Consider the following 13,212-nt stretch of genomic DNA (forward strand, 5'->3'; position numbering starts at 1 on the left):
ATAGTGATAGTGATACACCACATTAGGATTAGGACTATTTAGTCGAACTTTGTTCTCGGGAATTTGTCCTAGTCGGACTTTGTCCTGAGAGCATAGCTCGAGTCCTGTTTGATTTACTGTGACTTCAGTTTTTCTAGCATCTCTGTCTGAGCTATCTTTTTTCATTCTTCTAAAAAAGTCTTCTTTAAAGACTCTACATCAACAGCTGAACTTGCCTCCCTTTGTTTTTTCCTAATGGCATTTTTCATCGAAATGTATTTCTCCTTCTCCTTGAGAATCAAAGTAAACTCATTTGTAGATATGTGAGAATCGGTTAAGGCTTTACTGACCAAATCATTGATTGTGTTCAGTTTTGAAATTGCCAACATTCTGATATTCTCATGCTTTTCAATTTTCCTTAGAATATTCTTTTTCTCCCAGCCTATGGCCGATGAAATAATGGCACTACCTATTGTTACGCCACCCAGAGCTAAACCTATCGGAGCCGTGATGACACCAGCTAGAGCGGAAACACCAACAGATCTGGCTGCTACGCTAGTTAAATTAAGGAAGTGGCTAATGCCAGTAATTACGCTAAATGCTTTTTTGTACTTTGAAAATATCTTTCTTCTAAATTCAATCTCGCTTTCTAAGAAACTCTTAACATCACATATTTGTTGTAGTCTGAAAGCCTGAGGGTTACTTTCTGTATGCTTTTCAGACCTTTCATAGTTTAAATGACTTTCAGAGTTTAAATGACTTAAATCTGGATAAACCTTGTTGTCTCCATCCATTTAATTAGTGGGAATAACTAGAATCGGTTGTTCTGACATTTATAGTGTTTAGTGTTGATCTTGCAGACACTACAGGTTTTTGAAGTACATTAAATTTTAAAGGTTTTTCTGACCCAGCAGGTTTTTCTGACCCAGCAGGTTTTTCTGACCCAGCAGGTTTTAAAGGTTTTTCGGCTCAGGCTCCAACTTTGACTCTACTTCTGCCTCTAATTCTCTATGAAATCGTTCAAATCTTTCTTTCCAATTACGTGGTCGTTTTGTGTAACCCTAAGTTCTATTCATTTATTCAGAAGAAATAAAATTAATATTATTTATTCAGATGAAGATAAAGATGAAAATTAATTGAGTAGAAGGATATCGTTAAATTCTGGGTTATCCCAAAAATACTTGTTTGTTATCCTTCTCCACTCGTTTATCACGTTCTGGTCTCGATAGTCAAACCAGTTTTCATTACGCTTATTGACCATAAAGTTAAATGAGCGGCACAATTGATCCTTAAATAGTGTGTAGTCTACTGTAGCACTCTTCTGCCTGTTTTGTGTTTTAGACATTGGTCGAATGTTAAACCAAGCAAAGCACAGTTCAGGTTTATCTTTGAATTCCTGGATTGGTAAGACATGATCCAACTCCTCATCTACTATTGGAGATAGACTCCTCTGGTACTCTAACCACTGTGAGAAGAAACTGTCTGTACATCCTAGATTGAATGATGAATTACCAGTCAGACTTCGTCTTGAGAGCATAGCTCGAGTCGGACTTCGTCCTGAGGGCAGAGCTCGAGTACACTCTCCCTTAGAAATGCGGTTAAAACCAACCCTAATTTTGTGTCTGTCTCTATTACCATTTTGGTCAAGGTAATCCTTTTTGTAATATGATTTAAAACATGATCTACAGTTACCTCTATTTCCATCTTTACCGAATTCACCATCACTTAGTAATTTAACTTCTCCACATTTACCGCATTTCTTGGTTAACGTGGAACCACATAATTTACTGTAATCAAGTAGTTTATTACGTCTGTTCTTTCCAAATTCACTTTCAAGTTTTGTTACATCGCACTTAACACATTTAAATGTAGGCCCTGAAACTACTGGTTGATACTGATTAACAGGATACTGATTAACAGGATACTGATAAACATTGACAGTACCATAGTTAACGTTAAATATCTGTCCTTCCATTTCTAGCTTGATTTAAAGGATAAAAAGTTTAAATTATGTTTTTTTTAGTCTTTTAGGCTTTTAGACTTTTAGGATTTAGACTTTTAGGCTTTTTATTCCTGAAATTGGTAACCATTCATTGAATTCATCACTGTATCCCTTCCACTTCACTAATCCGTATTTTTTACCTTTACTGGTCTTGTACCTCAAGATTTTCTCTATCTTGTACTCTAGCTGGTCAGGATTAGGAACATAACTCAATTCCTCTTCATAGAAATATCCTTGAATTTCCTCTTTATGATAATCTTCAAGTTTGTAGACGATAGGGTGAGTGAAGATGATCTGTTTGATTTGGAATACTTCCTCAGTGAAGTTGGGCATGTAACCTTTACCGAAAATGGACTTGTACTTTGAAATTCTTACACTGTCACCTACTTTGTACTTTGGATCACCAAAGGTTTCTTTGAGGTGAAGACCGTAAAGATTGCACCACACAGCTCCTTCGTTTTCCATCTTTCTGGCGTCTACAGGTTTCATACCTATTGATGAGTGAAATGTGTTGTTGTAGCCACTGACCAAGTCATCCAGTACGTCGATCCACTTGTCTGTCTCCTTAGCAGTGAAATAACGCCACATTTTTTCTTTAAGAGTCCTGTTGAATCTTTCTACTACCGCTGCCTTCTTATCAGATTTTGTAGAGAACCATTCTTTGTCATTTTCTGTTAAGAGTTCCTTGAAGTGTTTGTTGTAGAATTTTGTACCGTCATCAAACTGGATCTTTTCTGGTATTGCCACAACTGGTTTTGCTTCTCTAGAGCTTTGCTCCTTGGACGAAGTCCTGAATATCACTTTAAATGCATCTCTGATTTCTTCTCCCCTCTTACTCTTAACGGCCATAGCCCAAGCATAGCGACTGAATAGGTCAATTACTGTTAAAATGAATCTGAAACCTTTATTCGGACTTTGTCCTGAGAGCATAGCTCGATTCTTACTCTCGAATTTCTGCATGTCAACCAGGTCGGCTTGCCACTGTTGATCGATGTACGATACCATTGTTTTCCTGAAGGTGAATTTCTTAATAGCCGGTTTGTGTAGTTGGTGAGTTGGTAGTGTTTCTAGAAATTCTTTAACTTCTTTTGTTTAATAAGTTTACCATCTTCCTTGACCTGTTTCCACATCTTACTCAAAGAACTGTAAGCCACGGGACTATCGGGGTTGTAGTACAAATCCCTTAGATACTGCTGTGTGTCATCCTTTACATCCATTTAAATGGGTGAAGTATTTATTTACGAGCCACATAACATGCTAATTTCTGGTGTCACCAATTGTGGTAAGACATATTTTGCCCTTGACCTCTTAGAAAAGGAGTATCGACACAAATTCCAAAACATAGTCATTTTCTGTCCAACATATTTCAACAATAAGACATATGACAGGAAATGGATTTACCAAGACAAGAGTGTCTACATAGTTAATCCCGAAGCGGTGGCCAGTAATTTGGACCTTGTGCTTCAATTTGCTACTCTGACCTTTGCTGGTTCTAACACATTATTCCTAATTGATGACTGTGTTAATTTGAGAGACACAAAAAAGAAGGTGTCCGAGTTATGTAATCTTGCCTTTTCTGGCAGGCACTACAATCTTACTGTTTGGTTACTAGTTCAGAAGTACAATTCAGTTGTCAAGGACTACAGAGAGAACATAAGAATTTTAGTATTATTTTTTAATAAAGATGAATCAGCCATGAAAGATGCCTTAGAAGAAAACAGTGTTATTCCTAAGGAGAAAAGACAGTACTACATAGAAGAACTTAAGATGAAAAAAGGATCAAAACTGATCATTAGACTACAACATCCATTTGGATTTACTCTTTCACATCAAAAATCTTAGTCCCACCTCTCATCAATGGTCTTAGTCTTTCTAACCCTAGTAAAATAATAAATTATTAATCCTAAACCACTAAGTCCTAGGATAATCCATAGGTACTCGTATTTCTTCATTTCATCACTAGGTTGGTAATAATCACTTAATTGTGGTCTCTGAGGTAGTACCATAGTTCTATCGGGATGTAAATGATTGTAAACAGTAAGTGCTGAATCAGTATTGTTAAAATCAATAGAAGCGTCTCTTTCTCTCTTTAATTCAAGATTAACAAAGTCAATAGTACTCTTTCTATGCTCCTCCCATTCGGTTGAAGCTTTTTGTAATTGCTCCTGAGCCAAATCAAGTCTTTTCACTTCAGCTTCATAACCGTTTTTATCTAGTGACTTGAAAAGGTAACCAGATCCAGTAAATGCTAATCCATTGATTATTGCAGATCAAAATAACATGCCAATGCCAGCCATTGAATTTCAACGAATTTTAATTTCAATGATGTGTCGGACTTTGTCCTGAGAGCAGAGCTCGAGTTAATACCAATTGGTACTGTACATCATGACCATTAAGATCGATGATGTCACCTTTTTCATCCGTTAAGCGAATATTCAGCTTATTGAATCTTGGTTTACAGGGAATTGCTATTGGTTTCTCAAAGGTGTATGCTATTAAATCCCCAAAATTAGCTTATTTTATTGGTCTTGTGGTTAGCACATCAGATGTTTCACCATTACTTAATACACTATTAGATTCGATTATGTCACAGTGAAAAACAAAATGGTTAATTGGTCTAAAATTGATGGGTTTCTCGCTTACAACATCATCTTTACTTTTATTGTCTGAAGGGTAAGGCCATTCTGTTTTCATGCCAAATAACTCATTGCTTTTACCAATAAAATAGATCTGATAATGCGCCTCATTTTTTCTCTTTAGGAAGTGTAAGATGGCCTTACCTGTTGGTTCTTCAAGGTCAAATCTGACAGCACCTCGACGCATACTATTTTCTTTCAACTTATCTGCAAATACTTTTGAAAAGCTCTGTAGGTCATAGAGACCATCTGGTAGCGTAATCTCTGCCACATCAAACCCCTTAACTTTGATTCGGTTATTCTCCCTGGCCGCACTGATGTTGTAAAATGTACAAGGTATTACTGCAAAAGTTAAAGTGATGCTACATGCATCTTGAATTTCAGTCTTGAGATTGACTGTTAAATCACTTGAACTCTGATCCGGGTAGTCGCTGGAATCGATGTTCATTACAGTTACCATTTAGTTAAGTAAATTTTCGTTTTCAAATTTACCTTTTATCAAATAAGTAAATTATTCTTACTTCATAATATTTCTGGGTAGGATTCCTTGATCGTAAAGGTACTCTAATGTTCCATTACTAATAGCTACAGTTCCACCCAGTTTAATAATTTCCTCTAGGTCAGCCTGACTTGGGGGACCGATATTGATTTTCAAGAACCTTTTCAGTAACATAGAGTAACCAATTGTTGTTGATGCCAACAGTAAACTTTGATACAGTGTATTTATGATATCTTTCTTTCCAGGTGTATCCATTTAGTTAGGATGAAAATCTAATGTTGTAGCGAACTCTGTTCTTGCAACACCTTAGTGTTGGAGTTAAGCAATCTGAGAAATCTGGAGGTTTACCTGGGCATCAGAAACCACGAATATGTGCATTTTGTATGGTCCCTTTCCAGATTTCTTTGTAATAGATAATTGAATACCATCTTTTGTGTTCTGGAGCTTCTTTCCTGATCCGTGTAGACGATTGTCTTCAGAAGTTCTCAGGTCCAACCATAAACCATAGTGATTAGAATCACCATAGTATTTCTCCATTGTCATGTTACAGACATGAGTTTTCTTCAAATCTTCAGACATGAAGTGTTTCTTGATCTCCTCCCATTGATCCATCATTCTCATTCCTTCTGGGAACACCTGATTGGCAACACCCTCAATTGTGATTTGTACTTTACTTATGTTAGGGTTTTCAAACTTCTCTGAATCTCTAGCTCCATCTACATAGTCAGACACAAATAATAACAATAATCCTTTAATTGACATTCTTGGAAAGTTGATGTTCTCATTAATCAGTGTTTCATTAGCAGTAACATTAACTGTTTTAAAATGGTCTACCCAATCATAAAATATCGAGAAACCAGAGTTGTATTTGTTGCTCAGTTGATTTGCAATCATCTTATTAGTAACTGTGTCGTATTCAAAACTGATATTTTCAAGTTTGTAGCCCATACTAGCTGTGGTTGTGGTGACTATGATTTCCTCCTTTGGTGCTAAAGTTATTTCAATAATCACATCTTCTTGAGTTGGAAACTTGTAAAATGGAGCATGATGGTGAAATAATTCAAAATCTAATGGTATTTTGTACTTCTTATCAAACACTTCCTTTAGTGTCTTTTCATTAGCTGTTTCACCAGTGACATCAGCTTCAGCTACTCCCGATCTTAATTCTCTAAGATTTTCTGATTGAATACCTTGAAAAACTCTATAATTTCTTTCTTCTCCAGTTAGCCACAGATCTTTAAATGTAGAAAAATGGCTGTATTCGTCAAGGTCAAATATCTGCTCTGTTCCCCACTTAACCACCATCTTTGAGATTAGATTTCTACCAAGATTATTTACAACACTATTTTTAGAATCACCAGAAATGGTTACATCAGCAGACAAATAAAGAGACATGGGTACAAAAAATGTATTCTCTCTCAGTGCCGGTATTCTAACATACAAAGTTTCTTTGGGATTAGCAGAAGAGGGATTATGAGTAATGATGTGATGCTGCCTCTCAGCTTTCAAACAGAGTGGAATTCTATGTGATCTATCTGTATTTAATAAATATCCAGTGGCCATCTTGTATTTATTTACTCGTAAAATTAATAATAGTTCCAAGAGCAGGCCTCTAAAAAACACTTGCATTGACTACCAGTAGTTCAAAATTCCCGGCCATGACGTCATCACCTAGCTCACATATCATTAGGGAAAGCACTTGGAGATCTGACATTTCGCCATACCAGCTAGCGAGACTTTTACAATGTTGTTTTTGCCTGTTTTACCGGCCAATAATGCTTCGATGCTTACATTTCTGCTCTTAATAGCTTGTAGAGAATATTCCTAAAATATTAATCTGCGTGTCTAGTAGTTACGCTTGGCTTAACACGCTAAATATCCCGGTTTCAACTTGTAAACAAAACCGCGTCAATATGGCCGTGTTACCGTGGTTGCATTTTGCATTAAAACAACGCTATTACTCGCTGTAATTGCATGATTGAAAAGTTATTAGTTCACCTAAAATGTGTAGATTAAGAGACAGGCCATTGGCAAACTTTATCTTAACATAAAACGCTATTTTCTGTGATGTAAACAACGCCATGCATTCTTCTGCGTACTGACGGACCAGTCCACTTTTCTAGAGGTGTGTTGGCTTGATCATGCACATACACCCTAGGTGGCATGCAGTCAATACGTGTCAAGCCAACTCTATGCCAAGGCCTTTGATTGGCTGCCAACGTGTAACGATTTGATTGGCTGCATACAAGCCTTAATTAACATACATACACGTTATTACCCATAATTCCTGTCATCTTAGCAACGGACATGCGCAAACGATCACAGTTTTGTTTTGATAGCAACGGGCAAACCAGTGTTTGCTCGTTGTACAATGACAACAATCTCAACTTCCTTGGCAACCGTCATTACCCATAATTCCTGTCATGTTCATTACCCATAATTCCTGTCATCTTAGCAACGGACAATGTTTTGATAGCAACGGGCAAACCAGTGTTTGCTCGTTGTACAATGACAACAAATCTCAACAGGAAGTTGTCATCCTTGGCAACCGATTGTCAGCGACATCTTTCATTGTAACATGTAACTAAACAACAAGCTTGGCATAGGCCAGTTTTCATATGTTGCCTTCACCGGGAAACGAACCTACGCCAACACATAACCTCATGTGTGGAAGCTCCATGCTTTACACACTCGGCTATTGAACTTTCAACCAGACCAACGACATTTATGCCTATTTAACAGTAACATATGTTTAAGGTAACACCTGTTTAACATTAATTACGTCAGTGCTGCCATCTGTTTACTTGAATTTTTCCTTCAGTTTTGGATAATGAAGACAGTAAAAAGGCCATTTATTTTAAGGAATCAACCCATTGAGCTGTAGTATTCCCTAAGTAATATATATATGAGGTGTCTGGTTCTTAGGGGTTTCTAAGCTAATTTGAGGCAAAAAGGCCTGTAAGGGATTTTGTCAAAATAGCTTCAAAATACCTACATTCCTATCACCTCATATATATATTGCTCAGGAAGATACAATTGACTGTCTTGACTTATGCATAACTGACAATGGTTCCTGGTTGAAGGAGAATATGCTGAAAAAGAACGACGACAAGACGGAGGTGGCACTCTTTGCATCCATTCATCGTTCCAAGACCCTGGATCACGTTTCGGTGAATGTTGGTGACTCTATCATTGACTCTGTGGCATGCGTACGAAATTTGGGGGTGATGTTTGACAAGAAAATGAACATGGAAGCACAGGTGAATGCTGTCTGAAGATCGGCCTACGCCCAACTGAGGAATGTTGGACTTATCCGGCAGTATCTCAGCGCTTCTGCGGCCCGCTCGCTAGTGTGCGGCCTAGTCACATCACGGCTGGACTACTGTAATTCACTGCTCTATGGCATTTCAAAAGACCTTATGAACAAGTTGCAGAGGGTGCAGAACGTGGCGGCCCGCATCATCACGCGCACCAAGCATCGAGACCACATCTCCCCTGTACTACGCGAGCTCCACTGGTTGCCAGTTGAGCAGAGGGTGAACTATAAAATCCTCATGCACGTTTTCAAGTGTGTGCATGGAACAGCCCCGGGTTACCTGTCAAGCCTAGTTAATATCTATAGGCCAGGCAGAGACCTTCGGTCAGCTGATGACAACAGACTGGAAGTTCCAAGGGCCCGGAGCAAATATGGAGAGCGTTGCTTCTCTTTCTCGGCTGCTGTTCTGTGGAATGCGCTCCCTTTTGAGGTCAGGCAAGCAAGGAGCCTTGCATCATTTCAGACGATGCTAAAGACTCATCTTTTTCGACAGTGTTATTAATATTGTAAAAGCGCCTTTGAACGGATAATAATCTGAAAAGGGCGCTTAAATTTAAATATGGTATATACATACATACATACATACCTCGCAGAAAATGTGTTGTCGGACGGGTGAAACTAATCCGCGAGATGGCGCTTCAGTAGTTTAACCCTTCAGAACTGGGTTTCCCATTGGAAATAAGTAAGGTAACCATTTCTAACTTGTTTTTAGTTTATTTTTCATGCAGAAAACTTATCTAAAGTGCAGTACATATATAGAAAACTTATTTCATCGACTCTTAAGATATTTTTTGTGATGTTTTTCAGCTTGAATATAGATGTTTATTTGCTTGTGACTGAAGCAAAAGGGCGGAGCCGTGCTATCGACAAGCTTGGTGGTCCGTCATGCAAGTGCATTTATATATTGATGATTGAGACTAGATGATAAATTATTTCACCCTTTTTCTAATTGTATTTCCTTTTTACTTTCAGGGACCTTATGAAAAAAAGATGTCGCTGATATTTCAAGAAGATTCGTCAGAGTTCTTAGAGCAAATCGCTTCACTCGAGAGGGACCAATTGACGAATAAAGTTATATGTGAGGTTGTTGGTAGATTGAAGAAGACCAAACAAAAAAAGAATCGTGTTTATCGTGGGAAAACATCAAAGCTGCCCTTGCCACTGTAGTCGATGATACATTGGACTGTATAACTGAGAAAAACTTGCACCACAGTTTTTTTTCTGTATATGAAAAAAGGTGCACAAAGATCAAGAATGGAAAGGATTCGGATGGCTATAAGGAGTTCCTGTCCGCTGTTTACGTTCTACCATCGACAAGAGAACCTAGTGCACCCCAACTGACACCGAGGTCAAGGCCTGTGACACCTAATTTATTTCAGGATGGTGTTAATGAGGAAGTTTTTAAAGAGAACTATGAACTGAAGCAGCAAAACAATTCTCTGCAAAATGACATTTAAGAGCGTGATGCAAAGGTTGCAAAGTTAGAAAAGCATTGTCAAGATCTCACACAAAAGAATTTCACAGAGGAACGGAAGAAGACAGAACGAAAGAGGCTCACTGAGGATAGCAAAAGACAATTTAATAGGGCGGCGTATTGGAGGCAATTGCACTTTGATACTAAGAATGAACTCGAAATTAAAAAAAAGATTCTGACCAAGACTACTAACAGTTTGAAAAGTATGCACTCCAAATTTCTAAAAGTCCGAAGACAGCAGGCAAAGCCACTGACTGTTACTGTTACAACAAATACTTCTGAAATTTCATCTGATGATGAACTCATGAAAGTCATAGCAGACTTGAGAACAAATGTTAAGGGGAAAAATGATACCATTGGGGTTTTGGAAGACCAGTTGCTTAAAAGCCAAGATAGGGTGAACGATCTTCTAAACCAGGAAAAGTCGACAAAGAGAGATGGAGTAGTGATCCACAACAGCCTAGCAGTAGCAGTAGCACTAGCACATTGCATGTACATGGTGACCATGATGATGGTGATGATAGTGGTAGTGGTAGTCCTAGGCGTAGGTCTACATGTGGTGATACTGGGACTGAGAGTGATAATGAGAGTCAGAGTGCAGTAGCTGGGCCTAGCTCCAGTGGTTCTAAAGGAAACAGTGATGATACAGGCAGTGACAGTGTAAATGATTCGGCTACCAGAAAGAAACTGAACTTTTATCGTATGTTTAATAGACTCTAGTGATAGTGAAACTGAAGATCCACCTGATTTTTTGTTTGATGTGTTTTTGCCGGTACAGGTCTCCCTTTTGTCTGATTTGGTGAAGGGCCTGAAGTGTACTGCATGCAATGCGGCGAAGCTCTATGTTATGCCTGTTGAGAGAGGAAGGTTTGATGGTATGACGACGAAACTTGAAACTTCTTGTGGAGCTTGTGGAGAAAAGTTCAGATCCACATATTCATCTCGTCGGTTAGCCCAGAATATACCTGCGGCTGGAGAACAGGGCAGAAAAACTGCTTTTGAGATAAATCGCCGGATGGTAGCTGCAGCAGTCGACGTTGGCATTGGCAGAAATGGGTTATTGAGACTCTGTAAAATGACTGGTATGCCATGTCTCAGTAAGGAGAGCTACGAGTCTAACCAGAAAGGTTTCATCAGGTCATTACAGGATGTTGACGAGACTGTCCTCCAACATGCAGCATATGTTGTACGCAAGGTGCATCGAGAACTGAACAGTGATATTGGCAAGGATGATGTCATTAACCTGATGGTCAGCTTTGATGGGTCCTGGTTGACTCGCGGCCGAGGGGGCCACTCAAGTTTGATTGGACTTGGAGCTGTTGTTGAGGTGATAACAGGATTAGTTATTGACTATGAAGTGTTATCAAAATACTGTCATTCCTGTGCCCTTGCAGAAAATCGTTTTGGTGCAGATACACTTACAGTAGAATTCAGGAATTGGCATGACAAACACGAGGACTGCTTAAAAAACTATACTGGTTCCAGTAACGGTATGGAACCAAAAGCTGCTGAAATTCTGTGGCAACGATCCATAGCGAAACATTCATTCCGTTACATCCAAATGTTATCAGATGGTGATTCAAGCACCTACTCTCATGTTCAGAGACTAAATGTGTATGGAAATGATTTCCCTGTGCTAAAAGAGGAATGTGTGAATCATGCCTCCAAGCGTCTTAGCACATCACTTCGAAATTTGCGCAAACGTGAAGGCCTAGGTGGCAGGGGTGCAAGCAGGCCAACGGATTCTAAGATTGACAAAATGGCCGTTCATTATGGACGTGCAGTGAGGGGCAAGGAAACAGTTGTTAAAATGCAGAAGACCATTATGGCAATTTTGAATCACAGTGTCTCAACAGATAGTGCTCCTGAACATTCTGTTTGCCCGGACGGTGAGGACTCTTGGTGTTTTTACAACAGGGCTTTAGCCAAGGGGGAAACTATCCCTTCGCATCAGGGCAGGGTCAGTACCCAGATCTCTGAACAAATTTTTGAGGCCATCTTGCCAACCTTTGAACGTCTTTCTGAAGCTTCGTTACTAGGTCGTTGCCTTGATGGGAAAACCCTAAATTCCAATGAAGGGCTTCATTCATTAGTGTGGAACAAATGTAAAAAAATCAATTTCTATGGTCTAGAGAGGGTGAGGGCATGCGTTGCCCTTGCCATAAGTGAATTTAATTCCGGAACAGAAAGGACAACTGACCTTGTACTTGAACAAGGTGTAGGCACCTACACTGGTAAAGTGTCCACTAAAATTGCCAAGGTATTGGACAGAGTCAGACTAAAAAAAAGTGATAAGCGTGATCACGATAAAGACTCCCATCGCCGTCAAAGCAGACACCAGGCCAGGTTGCGTGCTGAACAACAGCATGAAGCTACAGAGGGGGGTAACATACAAAAGTGGGGCTTTCTGAACAGGCTGGACTTTTTGGGGAGAAGCAATTGATTTATGCAACATTGCAATCTCTCAATGAATTTAGAACTTACACGGGCATGGAGAATAAGCAAACCAAATGTTTTTAGCAGCCTTGAGTTTGTGCCAATATTTCCATTCTAAGGTGCCTGCCTACAGGCTACACCAAACAGAGCACTAAACTTTGAAAAAAACATTCTCCAATCTAGATAAAAAAGCAGTACTGAAGTATTTTGAATTTTCTTGAATGACATATTGGCCTGGCTTCACATTCTTGAAGCGATGCGTTTGTTGAACATTTGGCAACCTGGTATATATGCTCATCAGATTACTAAAATTCTGCAAAATGATTGTGTCTGTAATGTTTTCTTGTTGGTTTCTAGTTTATCTGATTACAAATAATATTTTTTTGTGTAAAAAAAGGGTTTTTTTCAGCATTTGTTTACATGTAGTATGTTTTCCAATGTTTACCATTGATTTTCTCAAAATGAGGTTTTTTACCTACCTTCAGGCACTATGCCCAGGACAGCAGAATAGCCTTTTCACCTATCACACTGAAACTTGGCATTATTATTCCTGATAGCCATTGCAACAAATCTACAGAGAGACCTTTGGGATAAAGGCTCAGCTTAGGTGCTAAAAATAGCTTCAAATCTAGGTCGCGACCTACTTTTGACCCCCTCGGGTGGAAAAATCATTATAGAATGGAAGCACTTTATTTATTTGCAGTTTTCTTTCTGTACATTTGTTGAGTTATGTCTCTTTCAATAATCTGCCAAGTTTGGTTCAAATCAGGCAAGCCACTGAAGTGCTGTCCTGGGCAAGAGCTTTCACCACCGGAGGCACTCCTGTCCACCACCAGGTGGCGCCACCCCCCAAAAAATGTCGTTTTTCGT

The 13,212-nt window shown here is 39.0% G+C and overlaps 1 protein-coding gene across 1 annotated transcript; it reads left to right on the plus strand.

The window, feature by feature from the left end:
• The first annotated feature begins 7,103 nt into the window (after window positions 1-7,103).
• Window positions 7,104-12,845, plus strand: LOC135499987 (uncharacterized). Its single transcript, XM_064791079.1, has 2 exons — window positions 7,104-9,119; window positions 9,405-12,845. Exon 2 carries the CDS (start codon window positions 10,754-10,756, stop codon window positions 12,347-12,349), a length of 1,596 nt encoding a protein of 531 aa, XP_064647149.1. The 5' UTR covers window positions 7,104-9,119; window positions 9,405-10,753; the 3' UTR covers window positions 12,350-12,845.
• Window positions 12,846-13,212: the final 367 nt, after the last annotated feature.

The sequence above is a fragment of the Lineus longissimus genome, chromosome 15, assembly GCF_910592395.1.
Source record: "Lineus longissimus chromosome 15, tnLinLong1.2, whole genome shotgun sequence".
Classification (NCBI taxonomy): domain Eukaryota; kingdom Metazoa; phylum Nemertea; class Pilidiophora; order Heteronemertea; family Lineidae; genus Lineus; species Lineus longissimus.

What these genes read in the sequence shown, in the direction of transcription:
- LOC135499987 (XM_064791079.1), top strand. Translation starts at nt 10,754, where the DNA reads ATGCCTGTTGAGAGAGGAAGGTTTGATGGTATGACGACGAAACTTGAA.